Source organism: Physeter macrocephalus, chromosome 4, assembly GCF_002837175.3.
Source record: "Physeter macrocephalus isolate SW-GA chromosome 4, ASM283717v5, whole genome shotgun sequence".
In the NCBI taxonomy this organism is placed as follows: domain Eukaryota; kingdom Metazoa; phylum Chordata; class Mammalia; order Artiodactyla; family Physeteridae; genus Physeter; species Physeter macrocephalus.
The window spans coordinates 130087791-130108394 of NC_041217.1; the positions used below are offsets into that span (position 1 = coordinate 130087791).

The 20604-nt window shown below is 45.7% G+C and overlaps 1 protein-coding gene across 3 annotated transcripts in view; it reads right to left on the reverse strand.

The window, feature by feature from the left end:
- Positions 1-790: 790 nt before the first annotated feature.
- Positions 791-20604, reverse strand: part of PGM1 (phosphoglucomutase 1) — a 71810-nt gene continuing 51996 nt past the window's right edge. For 2 of the 3 annotated variants that reach the window (XM_007127919.4, XM_007127920.3), the window contains exons 9-11: positions 19707-19890; positions 17099-17233; positions 14057-14712 (exon numbers count right to left, since the gene is read on the reverse strand). In XM_007127919.4, coding sequence (XP_007127981.1) covers positions 14623-14712; positions 17099-17233; positions 19707-19890 — 409 coding nt within the window. In that variant the 3' untranslated portion in view covers positions 14057-14622. Of the gene's footprint in view, positions 1443-14056; positions 14713-17098; positions 17234-19706; positions 19891-20604 lie in introns of those variants that run through there. The other variant, XM_028489307.2, reaches the window with a different exon arrangement.

Consider the following 20604-nt stretch of genomic DNA (forward strand, 5'->3'; position numbering starts at 1 on the left):
GAGTGGTGTGAGGTGAGGTTGCGGAAATAGGCAGCAACCAGATCACACAGGGCCTTATAATGCCATGTTAAGGATTTGGCCCTTTATCGGTCAAGTCTCTTTTTGTTACATATGACAAGACCTAATGCAAACTAGTTTAAGTTGAAAAGGCAATTTATTGGTTCATATAATTGGAAAATCTGGCATTGAAGCTTCAGGCATGGCTGAATCCAGGAGTTCAGATAGTATCATCAAGACTTCCTTTTCAATGAATTAATTATCTTTGCTTGTTTCTGCATTTCTTATTAATTCTAATTTTCTCTTGCACTGACATATTCTGTCAATCTGGTAGGAAAATAGGCTGATATTCCATGCCTATATCTTTACAACCTATAATCCAAAAGGAAGAGAAATTTACCCCTCTCTCTCCATTTTGAAAAGAAAAATCAGGGGAAGACTCTAACTGGCTCAGGTTTGGTCACATGCTGGAACCATTAGACTCACTGGACCAATCACTATGTCCACAGGGAGGCAGTACAATGATCAGCCTAACCTGGGCCATGTTCCTATCACTGTAGCTAGAATGAGGGTGGAGGGTGAATAAAGGAAAAGGGGAGGCACCATGACTGACAGACGTAAGGCCATATGGAATATGGGAGGAGATTTCTCCCAAAGAAAAGTGGTGCTGATTATAGAAGGGAAATGGGAAAAAATGTAGGATATACAAAAACATTGACAAAACAACATCATAATTAACAAAAAGCTATGAGAAACGACTGAAAGCTTGTATGCAAGTGAAAAACAAGCTAAGGTTTATTTTTTTGAAAGATCACACTGGCTATTGTAAGACTGGAATGGAAGGAAAAGGGTAGAAGCAGAAAGGACTTCAGATTCTAGGTAAACTGAAACACCTCCCAGCTACCTAGAAATTATCTAGAAATGCTCAATAAATCATAGCAAAGATCCTTTTAAATGCACAGTAGTACTTGCAGGAAAGTACGAGAAATCCTCTTGGGGGCAAAGACAAGGAGGAAACTGAAAAATAAGTGTTAGGTGAGTACCTGAATCTACTTTCCCTTGGAAGTTCTTCCAGTCTTAGATAGCCAAGAGACTTATGTTTTAACAGCCGCATGGGGAAAGGAGAGAGGGTCTCAGGCCTAAATGAGATGGGCATTAGATCTGAGCACCTTCCTACTCCTGCCCACACTCCACATAAAGCTGGGAATTTCAGTGAATGGTGAAATAATGAACCAGGGAAAAAAAATGCACCCATCATCAAAGAGAGAGAATAAGAAAGTATTTGCATCTTGGCCTGGCCTCTGGGTAGAAAAAAAGCCATCCCCTTTGAGAGTGTGTAGATATGAGTCTTCTCACGGGTTTGGGGTTGAAATTTATTCTGCTGGCATGGTCCTGAAATCTTCAACTTTAAAGGGATTCCAAACAAGTCAAACCCTGCGGGGTACCTGGAAGAAACAAACACAAATTTCTCTAGAGACCCTCAATCTAGGATGCACCCGGAGAAATTCCACTGAACGTGTGCTCACAATCCCACGCTGAGGTTTTCAGCCATCTTTTTTCCCCTGTGATGACCACATGGACCGTTAGCTGGCCGGTGGCCACTGGAGCATCCTGACCCCTTCCCAATCTGCTTCTGACCTTCCTAGTGTCTGTCCTCATGATTCCTCTTCCTGCCTATGGCTGAACTGAACCCACTATAGCCCTGATATTTGCATCATTTCTCTGGCTTGGAACTTCTATCTTCTTCTCAACCTAGTCTGGGGTTTCCTTTAGTTATGAAGCCCCTGGCTGCCCCCAGTGACAGTTTTTCTCCACCTCTTAGGCCCAGCCTGGCTTTGGGATCTTACACACTGGCATGACTCCATGTGCACTACGCCCCTCTCAGTTTGTCCTGACCCTGCTTGCCGGACCAAGACAGAGGGAACAGGAGAAAAGGAGAAATGAACCAGGGCAGCCTCGGGGTTGGTCTTTATCCCAGTCTGTGGCATCTCGTGGAGGTGGTGTGGCCTGGGCTCCTCCTGACACAGAGCCCCTTTGCCCTCTTGCTGACCAGGCCCGAGTCAGACGGTGGGTGTGGGAGTCTCTCCTGACTCCGCCCCCCAACTGAGGAGTGCCCAGATGGTGCTCCAGAACCTGAATTCTTTCCCACACCATGGCCTGTGGCAGTGAGGCTGGCAACACAGAACACTGGGAGAGAGTTCTGAGGTGGAAATCAAACAACTATCTGACTCCAACACAGCAGTCTTTGTGAGAAGAGAAAAGCCACCAGCAGGCCAGAAACACTAAGGGAGTGGGCTTCCAGCTGCACCCTGCCCTGCAGCCCCGCAGTGACAAGGAAAGGCCCACCCACCTGCTGTCCTGAGAGACAAGGGCCTTGACAGCCCTGACAGGCCACGAGAATAAGCACATCCAGGCACCCTTCCCAGGCAGTCCTCAAGGTGTGGAGGAGGGTGACAATGGGCCCCATGAGCTCACGCATGGGGATGTGCTTTGCTAACAGCACTGGGTAGAAACTGGCTCAGGCCCTGGGATGTGCGCCCTGCGCAGGCACCTTGGACCCATCATTCCCGCAGCTCTCTGTGCACATATACCTCTACCTAGTACCCATTGCAGGGAATTGCTGTTGTTGGTTTAATTACCTTTGTTCTTGACTAGCACGTGGTCTCCAATGTAATGTGGTGGCTGGCACATAGCATGGGCTCAAGGAATGTTAGGTGCCCTACATACGAACGAATTCTGTTCTGAGAGTGCGTTTGTAAGTGCAATTTGTTCTTAAGTCCAACAAAGTTAGCCTAGGTACCCAACTAACAAAATCGACTATATAGTACTGTACTGTAATAGGTTTATAGTACTTTTCACACAAATAATACATAAACATCAAACAAACATGGAAAATAAAGAATACTTTTTTTTTTTTTGCGGTACGTGGGCCTCTCACTGCTGTGGCCTCTCCCGCTGTGGAGCACAAGCTCCGGACGCGCAGGCTCAGCCGTCATGGCTCACGGGCCCAGCCGCTCTTTTTTTTGCGGTACGCGGGCCTCTCACTGTTATGGCCTCTCCCATTGTGGAGCACAGGCTCTGGACGCGCAGGCTCAGCCGTCATGGCTCACGGGCCCAGCCGCTCCGTGGCATGTGGGATCTTCCTGGACTGGGGCACGAACCCGTGTCCCCTGCATTGGCAGGCGGGCTCTCAACCACTGCGCCACCAGGGAAGCCCAAGAATACATTTTAAATCTTACAGTACAGTACCCTGAAAAGTACAGTAGTACAGTACAACAACCGGCATCCAGGGGCTGGCATCGAGTGAACAGGCAAGAAGAGTTACTGACTGGAGGAGGGGGAGGATGTGGGAGATGGTAGAGCTGAAGGATCGTCAGCACTAGGAGACGGAGGGCAAGCTGCCATTTCACTTACAGCTTATGTGATTGGACATGTGAACACATGTTCACATCTTTGAAAGTTCACAACTTGAAGGTTTGTATGTAGGGGACTTGCTGTAAATGCATTATAGATCTCCATTTTCTTGCTGCAGACAGAGGAGGTTAGACCCTTTCTCTAAAGGACTTTCCTCTGCATACAATTTAGAAGTGCAGACTCAGAGACCGAGGACATGAGTGCAGTCTGGCTCCACCACCCACTGTCTTGGACTTGCAGCAAGTTTTTTAACCTCCTTGTCTTCCATCTGTAAAATGGGCATGTTACAGTAATTATCTCATGGGGGTGTTATGAAGGTGAAGTGAGGTCACTTTTGCAAAGCACTTAGCACACTGCCAGGTCCATAGTGGGCACTCAGCAAACGTCAGACTCTGAGCTTATTTAGTGTCTACATATATTTATTTCATAATTCATTTGCACATTCAGTCATTCATTTAATCATCACAGTGGATTCAGGGCATTGTGAAGACAAAAATGAACAGGAAGTCTTCACACTGGAGGAATTCATAGTTTAGGGGCATTTGCTTTGTGTTAAAATAAGAGCTCTACAGACACAAAAGGCCATATATTATACAACTCCATGTATATGAAATGTCCAGATCGGGCAAATCCATAGAAACAGAAAGTAGATTTGTGGTTGCCAGGGGCTGAAGGGAGGGGAGAATTGGGAGTGGCTCTAGTGGGTACCAGTTTTTTTAGGGGCAAAGAAGATGTTTTAGAATTGAATAGTGGTGATGGTTACACAACCTGCACAACACTGTGAATACACAGAAACCAATGTACACTTTAAAAGGGAGAATTTCATGTATGTGAGTTATAACAATTTTTTAAAGGGCTCTAGAGTCTAACTCTTGCTATTTATAGCTACTGGACCTTGGACAAGTTACACAACGTCCCTGGCCCTCAGTTTACTCATCAGTAAAATGGCAATAATAATCACCATCTGGTGGAATACTGGGGAGGGGAAAACAGCTCACTCACCACGCTGACTTTACCAGTGTTATTTTAATTTATAGGATCACACAATAATTCCAAATTGCCAACCAGACAAGAGTAAGATTTGTTAAAAAAGTAAATTAAATAAAAAATAAACTTTTATAAACATACTGCTTGGGTTTTGTCACATCACATGATCTGCAGAAAATTTCCAGAGTATTTGGAACCTATACCATTCCATGACTTAAGCTTTTCCAAAGGAAAGCAAACAAGGGCTTGACTCGAGGATCTGAAACTTTTTACTCTAAAGTTCAAATTTTCAAGAGGAAAGCATCTGGGCATTAAAAAAGAATCCCTTCTTGAACTAACAGCAACTTGAATTAATATTTCAAGACAAATAACTTTCAGCCATATTTAATCAACTTTTTCTCCACATTCCCTGGAACGGTACCTGGCATAAGGCAAGTACTCACTGTTAGCTCTGATTATTACACTATGGGAATTTCTCTGCAAAGGATGTGAATAAATTAAATATGAAAGAAATAAATGCTGAAGAAACATGAAAAAAAGAGGGACCAACTAAGGGTGGAAAGGAGCTGTAGGTCAGAGCATCTCATTCGTTCATTCATTGGTGAGTAGCAACACTGGCTAAGATGAAATCTGATGCAAACTATTATATATATAGGATGGATATACAACAAGGTCCTACTGTATAGCGCAGGAAACTATATTCAATATCCTGTGATAAACCATAATGGAAAAGAATATGAAAAATAATGTATATATATGTATAACTGAATCACTTTGCTATATAGCAGAAGTTAACACAACGTTGTAAATGAACTATACTTCAATAAAATTTTTTTTTTAAAAAGATGAAATCTGGGGGCTTCCCTGGTGGCGCAGTGGTTGAGGGTCCGCCTGCCGATGCAGGGAACACGGGTTCGTGCCCCTGTCCGGGAGGATCCCACATGCCGCAGAGCGGCTGGCCCGTGAGCCATGGCCGCTGGGCCTGCGCGTCCGGAGCCTGTGCTCCGCAATGGGAGAGGCCACAGCAGTGAGAGGCCCGCGTAAAGCAAAAAAAAAAAAAAAAAAAAGATGAAATCTGATTAAGAGTGAGGACTTGACTGTGTTTTATCTGAGACCTGTCACTTATTAGCACTGTGACCTCGAGCAAGTTACCTAAATATTCTGCACCTTTGCTTTTTCACGTAGAAAATGGGAATAAAAATCTTCTATTGCTGTGAGCATTACATGAGTAACATAAAGTGTCCAATTAAAAGAAAAATCCTGACAGCCTAGTGGAATGGGGGTCACAGCCAGATTTAAATTGCCTTGAGATAATAAGAAATGTGAATTTTTCTTGCCCATCTGAGTTTATGGACTCACTACACATTTACTGAGGCCCTGCAATGGGCCAGACATTGAACTAGACCCTGTGGATACAATGCAAGACATCATTTTTCTCCTTCAGAGACTACTGTAAGGAGTATGAAGTGTTGTGTTCATCTGAAGGAGAGGGTCTGTCTTACTCCCGGCTAGGTAGATTGAGCAAATTTGTTCTTGTCTTACCTCAGATTCCCAAGAGAGAGCCTGATCATTCCAGTTCATCTTTTGGAACCAAGCCGTAGGTCAGAGGTGATAAGTTGTTGACAGGCCAGTGGATTGGCTGCCCTTGAGTCAGGTGCTCACCCCTGGTCTAATCAGCTGTGGCCAGGAAATCTGAGGGTGGATCATGTTCAAGGCATGGCCATATCCTCCTCCCCAGCAGAAGCTAGTTTCCCTTAGAAGGGGAATTGGGTGGAGCAGACAGTATGACATTAGCACAACAGGGAAAATTTTTCCAACAGATGTAACAGCACATGCAAAGTCAGACCAGTGTGGAAAAGTATGAGATATTTGGGGAACTGTGAGGGTGGAGGGTGGAGAAGTTGGATTGTGATTGGAGATAAAACTGCAAAAGGAGGCTGGGGATGAGCAGGTGGGGTGAACATCGTCCCCTTTCTCTGGAAGTCAGGACATTCTTTCACTGCAGGGCAGGAGTGATGGTGGTAAACATCATTATCCCATAAACGCTCACTGTTGGTCCCAGTCTGGGTCAGAGATCATAGTGGGCACTACAGTGGGAACCCCTGCCACTGTTGTCAGAGGTCTCCTCCCCACCCACCCCTCCGAAAAGACATTTTGAAGGCAACCCTTCATTTGCTGGAAATTGCTATATAATAGGACATAAATCTGCCTTGAGCGTGGAGGTGGGAGCATAAACATGAACTTAGGGGCCCTGAGAGGAACTGCTCTTATGATGCCAAGCACTTCCCTAGCACAACAACCGGGCTAGACTGGTTCAGGGAGACTGCACAGATGCGGCAGAACCCCAGGTCTTTCCTGCCTTCTGTAATCAGCCACATTGCAAGGGGCTCTCTCCTGATAACACTTGGGACCCCTGAACTTGGGCTTCTATTCAGACTAGGCTTGACTTCTCCCCAAGTATCAGTTGTGTAAATATCTCCCTACCACCACCACCACCCATCTGTCAGAAACATATTATCAAATTATACATCAAATTTTATCATCAGTTCGTCTTGCTAAAATCATCATTTAAAAAATTAGATCTGAATAAAATTTTATTTCCTAAAGGAAGTAACTGAGGCCTTCTTTCTTATTCTAGGTTTTACTTGACTGTCATAATCTGATCAACTCTGGTTTAAATCTTTGTTCCACCACTGGCTAACTTTAACCTCAGGCAAATTACTTAATCTCTTGGCCTCCATTTCCTCATCTGTAAAATGGAACTAAAAATACCCACCTTTAGGGTTATGATAAGGATTCAATGACATGGTGTATATAAAGTGATTAAATGGTATCTGCTACCAAAAAGGTGATCAATACATATTAGTAGTAGTAGTGACTTGTATGATTTGGGGCAAATAATCTGATTGCAAAATATCATATTTACTGCAAATCTACCTATTTGTCAGCACTGTTGTGAAGATTAAATTAAAGAATGCGAGTTGAGTGCTTTGAAAAGTGCCGTACAGCTTTAGGAATCATGAAGTCAGACACGGGGGACTGTTACAGGTGAGGCTGCAAAGTGGCAGATGGAAAAAGCCAAAGTGTAGAAAAAAGCTGGGGCCATGAACTTAAACTACTGAAATTAATCTTTAATTCACTTCTGAGTTTAAAAATATCTGTACAACTATTTTATTAATATGTTTTGTACTATTTCTGAAATCAATTGTGATTTATCTCATTTAATAATAACTACTAATTTTCTGTATATTGGGCACATATTTTTTAATCAATTTACAGATTGGCTGGTCTATTTTCAAATAGGCTTTTATACCCACAAATGTTAATTAAACATTTGTGAAAGAAAGTAGGAATATTCCTCAGAAGTAGCAAATAAGTTTTCATTGACATTCCCACTACCATTGATTAATATTTCTTGTCCAGTGCATTGTATTGAGGTGTCTGGGGCCCTATCTGGACTTAGTAGAAATAGTGCTGCAATTGATTAGTTATGTCTGTCATGGGCATGGGAATGTGAAATAATAGCACATGTCTATACTTAGAAAATTGACAAATGGATGCTCTTGGTGAAAATAATTTCAAGATTAAATTCATTCTCCTGCCCACCTGACTCAGAATGGTATATTTAGTGGGGGGAGGGGGGTGGAATATTCGAGTATTATGACAGATTGTGTTTTCCATAAGATGGCTACAGAGCTTCCAGCTCACGTGCTCTTCTGCAATGTGACCTTGCCACTCCTCCAAGAGGTAGAGTGTAATGCCCCGTCCCTTCAATCTTGGCTGGCCTGAGTGGGTCATAACCAATTGGATATAGCAGAAGTGAGGCTGCCTGACTCCCGAAGCTATGTAGGAAAGGAATCCCAGCTTCTGCCTGGCTCTCTTGGCACACCTGCTCTTAGGAAGCTTCCTCTGGGAAGCCAGCACCATGCTGTAAGAAAAGCAAGCTACACAGAGAGATGATGTGCAGGCCAAGCTGTCAACATTCCCAGCTGAACCCAGCCTTCAATTCTGAGAGGCTCCAGATGATTCCTACCCCTGGCCTTTGAGTCATTCCCAGCTGTTCTGGCCTTCCCAGGTAAGGGCTCAGACTTCGTGGAGCAGAGACAAGCTATCTCCTCTGTGTCTGCCTTCCTGACCCACAGAATCTGTGAGCATAAAAATATCATGCAAGGGCTTCCCTGGTGGCGCAGTGGTTGAGAGTCCGCCTGCCGATGCAGGGGACACGGGTTCGTGCCCCTGTCTGGGAAGATCCCACATGCCGTGGAGCGGCTGGGCCCGTGAGCCATGGCCTCTGAGCCTGCGCGTCCGGAGCCTGTGCTCGGCAACGGGAGAGGCCACAACAGTGAGAGGCCCGCATACCAAAAAAAATACCAAAAAAACCAAAAAACAAAACAAAGCAAAAAAATATCATGCAAAAGTTTAACACCACTAGATTTGGGGTGCTTTGTTACACAGCAATGGTAAACCAGAAGAAGCATCCCAAACACCAAGGGTGGGTGCTGGTGGCAGGTCTGCTTTTTCCTTCATCTTGATTGTGAGAATCTGCACAGGACAGGAAAACTCTCAAAGTTTCCATTCCTTTATCTGGTATAATAATAGCCTTCCTATCACAGTACAAAAATGAAGTCAGAAACCAATAGAGACTGAGCTTTTACGAGACAGAGTGTTTATGAAACAACACCGTCATGAAAAGCATATGATTGCTACTCTTGACTAGCCTTTCCGTCGACTGGAGAGTGGCACTCTGAATCACGAAAGATGTGCCTTTGGGAAAATAGTTATTACCCCACAGCCACAAATCCAACTTAATGGATCTAGGTAGAACCTTCACATTTGGTAAAAACCAAACCAAAGCCCTCAAAAATTCCCACATGACAAGCAGACATGAGACATACTCTTGCTGGCAGTGACCTCACTTCTCTTAGATAATGACACACCAAGTTTGTGGGACTGCTTCTTGCCTCTGATAATAAGAATGGAGAAGAGCCTCTCAGCCTCCCAGAAGTACATGCTGTGTGCCCTTCCAGTGCGAGGCCCAGGGCCAGCCTGCCCACCTAGTCCCATCATGACTGCCCTTCCGAGAACGTGCTTGAGCGGGGGCTTTGGGGCTTGGGCCTGCCTTTGTTGAGTCTACTCCTTAAAGAAAAATAACTCCTTTTGGATTCAGGCTAAGTTGGTAGAACCCTCCTCCAGCTACACCCCCAATTAACTTTTGTAGCAATGGGAGATACAATACTTTTCAACATGTAAATCTAGTTTTATTCAAAGTGGCCATGATACATATCTCCCATCTCCTGCCAGCATTGCCCCTCTCCCACCCTCTGTCCTGGGTGCTTCTCCCCTTCCGCCTCTAAAGCTTTAGGAAAGATTCTTGGCTAGCCAGTCACTAGCTGCAAAAGTTGGTCAACTCACTGGTTACCTATAAAATGAAGCTAATCATACCTCATAGGTTGGGGAGGTCACAGCATAAGGAAACACTCTGCCATGCAACAAACAGATTTCATTCACTCTTTTCTTTTTTTTTTTTTTGTATTTTTTTTAACATCTTTGTTGGAATATAATTGCTTTACAATGGTGTGTTAGTTTCTGCTGTATAACAAAGTGAATCAGCTATACGTATACATATATCCCCATATCCCCTCCCTCTTGCTTCTCCCTCCCACCCTCCCTATCCTACCCCTCTAGGTGGTCACAAAGCACGGAGCTGATCTCCCTGTGCTATGCGGCTGCTTCCCACTAGCTATCTATTTTACATTTGGTAGTGTATGTATGTTCTGACTTACTTCACTCTGTATGACAGACTCTAGGTCCATCACCTCACTACAAATAACTCAATTTCGTTTCTTTTTATGGCTGAGTAATATTCCATTGTATGAAAGTGCCACATCTTCTTTATCCATTCATCGGTTGATGGACACTTAGGTTTCTTCCATGTCCTGGCTATTGTAAATAGAGCTGTCATGAACATTTTGGTACATGACTCTCTTTGAATTATGGTTTTCTCAGGGTATATGCCCAGTAGTGGGATTGCTGGGTCGTATGGTAGTTCTATTCTTCATTTTTTAAGGAACCTCCATACTTTTCTCCATAGTGGCTGTATCGATTTACATTCCCACCAACAGTGCAGGAGGGTTCCCTTTTCTCCACACCCTCTCCAGCATTAATTTTTGTAGATTTTTTTGATGATGGCCATTCTGACCGGTGTGAGATGCATTCTTTAAAAAAAAAAAACGTTTATTGAACTTTTACGATGTGGCAGGCATGGGGCTAGACCCTGGGTAAACATTGGTGAAAAAGGCAGTCCCTGCCTTCTGGGAGTTCCAGGGCAGTAGGAGAAATGGAAAATAAACAGGTAGAGTGCGATAAGTGCTGTGAAGAGGATGCTGCTACGGGAACACTAGAAAAAGCTCCCAAGCCAGAGATTGGAAGCTCAGAAGCTTCTGAGGCCTGAGGAAGGAGTAGGAGTTGGGGAATATGGGGGAGGGTGGGGTGGAGGAGAAGGGTGATGCAAGCAGAGAGAAGAGCAGGTCCGAAGGCCTGGAGATGAGGGAGCACGGCATTTCCAGAGAACTGCAGGTAGTTTCACGTGGCTGAAGCATCCAACATAAAGCATCAGGTAGAAGAAGAGGAGCCGGGGGTGGGATGGGAAGTGGCAGGCAAGTTTGCATGGGTCTTGTAGGCTACACAAGGCATTGGGGAAAGGGCACGTAGCCAGTGAGGAGAATACCGGATGAGAGGGGACAAGAATGAAGGCCAGGGGCCATGAGGAGGTCTCTGCTGTAACCCAGGTGGGATGCAATGATTCTGTGCATGATGGCTGCTGCCACTCATTTCCAACTCCTTTTGCTGGGAGTTCAGAACATAGAAATAGGAAGGGTGTGTCTTTTACATATTATGTTTTCTGGAAGATTCTAACACTGTAAGGCCACTTGCTGTCCGATGAGTCAACAGGAAATGCGGCAGAAGCAGCGCGGGATAAGCTCTGAGGTAGAGGGGGCAGAAGGGCGCAGGCCCCAGAGCGGGCCTCCCAGGCACTGCAGTGAGCTCACCCCTTGCTGTCATGCTCCATGAGGCAGGGCCCACCCCCTGGAAGCCCGGCCATTCCCTGGCCCTGAGGAACATCCCTGAACAGGAACCTCCTTCTCTGAAATCAGAGCTGAATGTCAAGAGGGAGGGGAAAAGTTGAAATTTCAGAGTTGGGCCCCAGACAGTTGAAACCCAATTTTCTCACCGTAATCCTCACCACACCCTAAAGAAAACAGGCCTGACTCACGGACCACATCAATCCTGGGAGGCGGGGAAGCTTGGCTGTGCGCTGCTGGCCGGCCTCTCAGGGTTCCGTCTCCCAGCATGCCTGGGGGCATGTGTTGCGGTGTCTCTCTGGAAGCCACCGAAGGAGGAAGGGCAGCCCATACCCCAGCCCACCCCACTGCTCCATGGCCCCAGACACCTCCCTCTTCCTCCTTTGAGCTAACAGCTCCCAAACCTATAGCCAAGTGCTTCAGGGAAAGCAGCTCAATTATGATCAGGGATGAGGAGGAAATTCTTGAAGCCGCTCCAGGGGCCATAGACCCGGGATTGAGTGCAGCTGATTCAACAGATGGGGGACGCAGCAAAGGGTCATGGAAAATGAGCGCGATTCAGGGTCAAAATTCCACTTCTACCACATGGTAGCTGAAAACCTGGGGCAAATTACTTAAGCTTCTGTTGAGTTTCAGTTGCCTCAGCTCTAAAACGGGCACAAGAATGTCTTGCTTGGAGGGTTACTGGAAACCATCTTCTGAAACAGAAGAGGCGCTTGGAAAATTTGGATTCTAACAGCATGTGTTGCCTACACAACTCCTAAGGCACTTATCCTACACAGTCTTTCTTTCTTTTTTTTTTTTTATTGAAGTATAGTTGATTTACAGTGCTCTGCCAATCTCTGCTGTACAGCAAAATGTCTCAGATATACACATCTATATATTCTTTTTCTTATATTCTTTTCCATTATGGTTTATCCCAGGATATTGAATATAGTTCCCTGTGCTATACAGTAGGACCTTGTTGTTCAGCCATTCTACATGTAATAGTTTGCATCTACCAACCCCAAACTCCCAGTCCACCCCTCTCCCTCCCCGACGCCTCCTTGGCAACCACAAGTCTGTTCTCTATGTCTATGAGTCCTACACAGCCTTCTATTTGTGTGGGACTCCATTCCTCCAGCTAGTCTCACAGGCAGCTGGAGGGCAGTAACTGTGTGTTACACATCCTTTCCTTCCCAAGGCATCTCACAATTAAGGTGGTCAATACATGTTTCCTGGCTGACTGATACACCCAGGTATCCAAATCCCCAGGGTAGGGGTTGGACAACAATGCCGATATTAATAGAGTTTCTGGCACCCAAGGCATCACCCTTTAATCACCAAATACAGGGGCATTTGCACGCCTTTCTTCCACCTGTTAGAAGTAGTTGAGAAGTAGCCAGTTAGTACTAGAGGCAATACAAAGCACTGGTAAACCATGCAGGACTAGGGCTGCCCTGCTGGGGTACATGCCACCACCCTCCCGTGGTGAGAGCTTGGATGATGAGCTGAACCTTATCTCTAAAGTGGGGATATTCAGAGTACTTACCTCATAGTTATTGGGAGCATTTACAGAGTATATGGAAAGCACTCAGCACAGTGCCTGGCATAGGATTAATGTTCAGTAAGCATTCATCTTCACCTCATCACTGTCAAAGCTCAGTTCTGTTTGCTGGGCTGGACTCCCTTGTTAAATGGCAACACTGGAAATCTCACCCCAGATAAAGACCCTGCCACCTGGAATGGGGATTCCACCCTGGGTCGGGGAGGGGTGCAGAGCTGGGCTGTCTCTCTGCAACAGTCCATACGGCAGGTGACTATGGGAAGTGCCTTCCAAACCATAAAATGCATTTCAAATATTTGTTTTATAGTTTTTGTTTTTCCGATTCTTTAAAATCTAGAAACAATATTGTAAACATAATCCTAGTTCCCATTTATTTGATAACCTACCATGAATGAGATACTGTGCCCATGGCTTTTCACAGACTTACTCGCTTTATATTCTCAATGATCCTACAAAGTTAGAACTATTTTTCAAGCCCATTTTAAAGATAAGGAGAATGACATTCCAAGATCACTCAAGGTCTCAAGTGGGATCCAAACTCAGGTCTGTTGGCTCCCAAGACTATGCTTTTAACTACTAAGTTACGCTCGTGGGCTGAATATAGTCTAAGATGAATAAGATGCCAACAGGCTCAAGATTTCCAGCCAAATGCCAGAAATCCTGCTCTCAGATTCCGAGGGTTCTGCTTCTGTCCCCTCAACAGGCAGGGTGGCATCTCATCACCACAGGGCACAAGACAGTGCTTTGCTATTTAAGATCTCCTGAAAACTATCTTCCTTTTCCTTGTTCCAAGTTAACCATGTCGAGCTTAATTTATCCACCTCAGAAGGAGCCAGGGCTCAGCTGACCCTGCTAAGATTTGAAATTATAGTTCTTGAGTCTAATTTTAAACCAAGCACAGAGAACATTTTTTTTCTAGCTAGGACATCCAAACAAAATACAATACCACCCACCCCCTCTAAAAAAATCTGGTTTATTTCTGAAATCAAAAGAGCGTTTTGTAAGAAAAAAAAAAGACATATAGAAATGGTTGCTCTAATATCCCAAAATATTTGTGTGAATGGGACTACGCTGCAGAACAAGGCAGAACTTTGTAGACAAGTACATCTCACTCTGAGGAAAGAACTGATTGGAGAGAAGGCACCAGAAACTGCATTTTGCTGGATTATATGTAAACAGTAAATGGGGGGAAAAGCTCACAAAGGAGAAAGGAACTTGCACTGTCATTTCACGGGTGGATCCTAAGGACGGAAATTAGCCTCATGAGCTGATGCTCAACCTCCATCTTCCATTGTCGTGTAAACAGGACCTGGTGCTAAGGAGACAAACACCCACACACCAGTGGTGCACGAGGACACGCAAAGGAACTGACAGTAGTATAAGCCCCTGGATCCTTTTTTTTCTCTTTCCTGCATGGCTCCTACGGGCATATCAATTGGCAATGCCTTGGAATTGTATCATTTGTCAACGACTGGTTAGTGGAAAAACCGAATCCTAAAAAGCCTGGGTGAATACACTTTGTTTCTGTTCATGCTCTTCAATCAGATGACTCGGAGGGCCTGGGGTGGAGGGATGTACCGCATCTGGCCTGTCTTCTTAGGTGATAACGGTGGGTGCAGTGCGTCCCGTCCTTTCCTGGAGTTTGGACAACTTCAGGGCAATAGAAATAAGGGGGGCCAACATGACCTGAGGGAGACACGAAGAGAAAAACCTTCGCCATCACTTTCTCTAGACACGGATCCATAGCTCCAGCCCTGAGGAGGCCTCGAGCTCCAGACCCATGTCTGATTGCCTACTCCGATAACCCAAAGGCTCCTCAAACTCTAAGTCTAAAAACAAAGACATGTTCTTTCTTCACAAAAAAACCTAGGTCCAGCATTCCCTATTTCAGTCAATGATCTATTACATAAAGCAAATGAATGACCAGGAGTCATTCTTGACACCTTCCTCCCTCACATTCCTGTTGTCCAACCCACCAGCAGTCTAAGTGACTTATCTTCTACCTCTCTCCCATTGTCACCCAGTTCTCTCCATTCCAGTGCCACAGCTCTCGCTAAACCAAGTCCTCTCTCTTACCTGGAACAACTGTGCCTCAACATCCGCTTCTGCATCCTCCTATTTGTTTCCCACACTCTACCCAAAGAAGTCTTTTCAAAATACGCCACCCTCCCATCTACCTCTCACTTAAGGGAAAAAAAGAATTCTGCTGTTGCTTAAATAAATAAATATTTTAATATTAAAAAAAGAAAACTAGGTATCTAGTTGAACTGCCCATTTAATAGATGAGGAAACTGATACCCAAAGAAGTGAAGTGCTTAGACCAAGTGATTCAAGGGCAGAGCCAAGAGTAGTACATTTTCTATTGACCACTGTTGCTTTCCCTCATCTAAATCTCTACCAACTCATTGCACCTGGAAGAAAGTTGGAGAACCACTGCACACACTGACATACCACTTGCCATTCCCCTTGGGGCTCCAACAGTCCCAAAGAAGTGCTGAGGCTGAGGCCCAGCAGCTCTAGAGTAGGGAAAGGCACGTCCCCAGATAGAATGGTGGTACACCTGGGCATGTGGGCACCTTGCATCCTTCAGGGCCCTCCCACTTCCCGAGGACTATGGTTCAGACGAAACTTAACTCTCACTCATCTCATTCTTTGTATTTACCATGTGTCAGGTGTTAAGACAGAGAAACACAACTTCCTTCCTCTTTTGCTCTTGCTCTATTATTCTGTGGCTCTACAGTGTAGACACCATCGCCTTTGATTTTAGTTTTAGGGATGTCTCAGCACCACAGCAATCTGGCGATAACTGGAGCTAATTGCCTGGCCACTGGAAAAACTGTAAAAGTGAAGCATCCTCTCATTTCTCTCTTTTTGTAATAAAAACAATTGTAAGGGCCACTTTTCTTCAAAAGCTAATTCCATATGCCAGGCACAGTGTTCAGAATTTTGCCTTCATCATCTCCTTAAATCCCTATAACAACTCTGTGAGGTAAGTAGTATTCTGCCATTTTACAGACAAAGAAACCAAAGCTCAGAGCATTGAAAAGACTTACCCAGGGACACACAGTTATTAAGGAACTGAATTTAAAACAAGATCTAACTCCAAAACAGAGATCAAAATCACTATGCCAGGGGTTTCCAAATGAGTTTCACGGGATTCTAATTAGGTGTTAGAAGGAAAAAGGCTTTGTGGGAGAATAGACATGGCGAACATTATTTAAACAGGCATACGTACTGCAAGTCTGCTCCAAGCTTTATGGCGAGGTGTGTGTTGTGAGCTGCTAAGACGGGGCTAATGTACCCCAGCACTTCCTAAACTGGTTTTGGCTCTGGAGCTCTGGCTGGGGAGCAGTTCCCAAAACAAGGAATGCACGTGGGGAAACTCTCCCCTGGGCGTCCCTGCTTCCCCATTTGGGTGGCTGTCCTCCAAGTTCTCTGTTCCACCTCTGGCTCCCAGGGCCCCTCCTCACTCTAACATACAACTGGAGACACTCTGGGTGGGGCTGGGACCCCAAAACACAGGTTGCGAGTCTAAAGACTCTCCCATAAAGACTTTTCTTTCTGGGCCATAGAAACAGTCTCTCCCTGCCTATCCCCTAGCCCTGACCAAATCTAGAGCCAGTGTATGTTCTGCCAGGGCAGGTGATGAGACCAAGCAAAGTGGCAAATAATCAGTGACAGACCAGAACACCAGATCAGGGGCTGATTTTAAAGATTAGTTCTCTTGAATTTGCCACTTAAACAGGCGTGTGAACCTATTACCTATTATTTAACCTTTCTGAGCCTCCGTTTCCTTATCTGTAGAAGGGATAGTAATAGATAAGGATAACAGATTTGAAAATGAAATGAGTATATCCATTTGGGTAATGGGTTTAGAACAGAGCTTGGTGAATAGAAAATGCTCAGATAATTGTTGGCTATTATTGTTTTCTGATGCACTGAAGGAGACGTGGAGGAAAGTGAGCCCACCTGTCTGATCATTTGAGAAACGGGTTGTGATGACAGGCTCGATGGAGCCACTACCCTTCCCTCCGACGGAAGAACTAGCCGGGCCACAGGGCCTGGGCGTTACCTGGGCGTCCTGGTGGATCCTGGCGACGTCCTTCTCATAGCTGTCGATGTACAGTCGGATGGTGGCGCCTGCACTGCCGGTGCCGCTCAGCCGAAAGATGATGCGAGAACCATCTGCAAAAATGAGCCGCAAGCCCTGGGAAAGGTAACAGAGTTTCTTTTTTCTCGCATGCTGGAAGAAAGATTGAAGGCTGACAAATTATGAGGGGTCTATTTGGAGATCTAATTTCATCCGTACTTGATCAATCGGAGGATTAGATCCTTGAGAAACGGCCACAGTTGAGCCCCGTGAGTCTGCCCTCGGTCAGCCTGTCACTGCATCCAGCCAATGGGGGTTGGTCTCATGGGGGAGAAGCATCCCCAGGGTCACGCGGGAGACAGGATCCCGGGGAGGCTGGCTGACACAAGCCCTGCCCTCTCCATCCCGCTTCCCTGTGATTTATGGACTAACCATTCCGGTTTGAAGCCTAATAAATAAGTTAATAAATAAATAAGATGCTAGATACGGAAATCCGATTTCCAGATCAGGAGGGAAACACGGACAGAATGGGCTGAAACCAGAGCAGAGGAGGTTTCAGGTGAAACAGAGGAAGAACTCTTTGCAAAACACTGATGGATAGCCTCAAAATAGAACAGGGGGCCATGTGCCCCAAATGGCAGAGGCCAGCTATTCCGACCTATTGAGCCAGATCCAGCGGTCAGTCTCCACCAATGCCTGATGACTCAAAGCAGGGCCCATGTGGGTGCAATGCCAAGCCCCGCCCCTCTATCTCCTGCCCTCCCCGTCCCCTCTCTGGCCGCATCTCTTGTCCTCAATAATCTTGATTCAGGGAAAAAAGGCTAGGGACTCTTGAGGTAAGAAGGCTGAGCAAGACAGTTATCTGAAGACCCTTCAGTCTTGATGAGTCTGTCAATTCTTCCATAAAAAGAACTTTGCATAAAGCTGATGGTCTACCAAAAGGAAAGATACTACCTCTCATCTACTATTCGTCACCAGACCCAATCCAGGGTTTAATTATGCCACTCAGCACTGAAGACAGCAGATGAAATACACAGAGTACATTCGCACTTAGTCAACATGGGGAGGATACAGTTAATACCCGTTTACCATTTCCTGCTTTCTAGACACATACCAGGGTTGGCCTCCTTCTCCCACAACTTTCAACTTGAAGCCTCTAAATTTTTTTCACTTGATTGCAGATGCTATATCTACTTCAGAAGATTTTCCCTCCTCCCCGGTCTTCCATCTAAATGCTCAGACTTTCTGATTATAAAACGTGGAGCTGCTGACTTCTTCCTCTGAGCATGGAGCACAGAGCCCGTGCTCAGGCCGACGCCCCTCCCATGCATACCCCAGCATCCCCCCTCTCTCCTGGTACATGCTGGATGCAGCACAGAGTCGGGGTTTACTTTGCCTAAGGGTCTGTTCTCTCTCTGAAGCCTCACCACAAAATCTTCTGCTCTGCTCTGCCCCCCACCCCTGGGCCCCACCCTCCCCTTTCCTACACCCACCCCCTCCTCCACCCCAGGCCTCTCTTTTTCTAATTATCTCAGACATCATTTACGATCATCCATACTAGACCCAAAGTTCTCACAGATGGTGAAAAAGCATAAGGAAGAAAAGCCACGGGGCCAGAATTTTGACAAAGGGAGACTCCAGGCACTGAGGGTCACTGTGGCCACGCTCCATCCACTCGTCCACTACCTGCTCTCCAGAGAGAGACTTTAAATAAGTCCTGCAGCCCAACTCCTTCAAAGCCTGCTGGATGCCTTGAGAAGGACCCAGACAAAAATCTGGGTCTGGATCAGAAAAAAAGCTAACTGGACAGCTATAGCATAATCTTATCTCCCTCTATATTATCTCTGTTTCTAAGTTAGGAGTCCATTCTGTGACAAAAACAACAGAACCAGAGGAGAGAGGAGCCTGGGCCCAGGTGTTAGTGAGAAGCCTGGAGAAGGGCTGACCCAGCCTGCACCCTGGGTGCCTGGCGCCCAGTGAGGGAAATGCTAACAGTTCTGTACATATCCAGACACGGTCCAGGGTCTCAACTGTGATGTCGTCCTACGCGCTGCAGTGTTAGGGTCAGCTGTGAGTCACGTGCTACAGGTAATAACAGTGAATGTTTCTAAGTCTGCAAATGGCTTGTCTATTTTTTTCTTCTTTTTTAGAAATCAGAACATATCACAGAAATGTCTATGAAGAGGCTACTCTCATGCCACGCCGGCATTCTGCTACAAGCTCTTGAGAGAAGAAGAAGGAGGTTGAGGTCTAAGGCAGCAGTTCTCCACCTTTTTAAGATTCTAGGGCTCTTTTCTGTGCACACATTCAACATGACCTCTTGCATAGAATTCTGGAGAATGTAAAAGTCTTTCTGGAGTCTAGACTAAGAATCCCAGAATGAGGGCATAGGGGTGTGCGTAGAATCAGGGCAAAAACCATTTTCCCTACGAGTACCTGTGCAAATCATGTGTGACTCAGCAGAAAGCCACTCGAGAAAACAGGGCAGCAAAGGACAAATGACCAAGAAGCCTTTTTCTTTTTTCTCTTGAGATTTCAGAGACGAAGCTCCGAGGCTTCTCTCCCACATTGCACATACGTCTGTTCCTACCTGATTTCTTGAAACACTTCCATCTACCGGATCACTGTATTCAAAGTTATCAATTTTCATCACGGTGTAAACTTTATCTCCCACTGGGAACTGTTTCCCCACGAAGGAGCGATCAGAGATCAGGGCCTCCAAGTCCTTCATCATTTTGTTTGCGCCCTCGGCTTCCACCTCCTCGTAATCATACCTGGAAGAAACCACAAGGTTGAGGCCTGCGGGCTGACTTCAGATCACACCAACTTATATCACCACTTTCTACAGCATTTGTTTGGCCCACCCCCAAACCATCTAACTTCAGAAGATGCTGGCAAAAATATGAGCGTGTCATTCTCTGGGGATGGAGCAGACGAGGGATGAAAAGAAGGGTTTGGAGGGTTTCAGGAAAGGGTTAGGAGCTTCTGAATAAGCAGAAAACTCCCATCTTGGCTCTTCTATAGAATAAAGCTCTTAGAATCTTCAAAGGCTTTTGAGAGATATTATCTAACATTTAATCACCACATCCCGAGGACGTAGAAACAAAAGCAATGTTATCTGCACAAAGGCACACGTGACTCAGGCACTACTCTTCCAAACTGCTGGAGCTTCTTTGGGATAAATGCTGGGAAGGCTCCCAGTCTGGGACCTGCCTGAGGCTGCTGAGATTTTCGATAAGGAGAGTTCCAGTCTCCACAGGAGCTTCCTCAAGTAAGGCCAATTCTTCACTGACCAAAGGAAGGAGCCAAGCCTTAACTCTTTTTTTCTTTTTAAGCCCTAACTCCTTTTTTTTTTTGTTGCCGTACACGGGCCTCTCACTGTTGTGGCCTCTCCCGTTGCGGAGCACAGGCTCCGGACGCGCAGGCTCAGCGGCCATGGCTCACGGGCCCAGCCGCTCCGCGGCATGTGGGATCTTCCCGGACCGGGG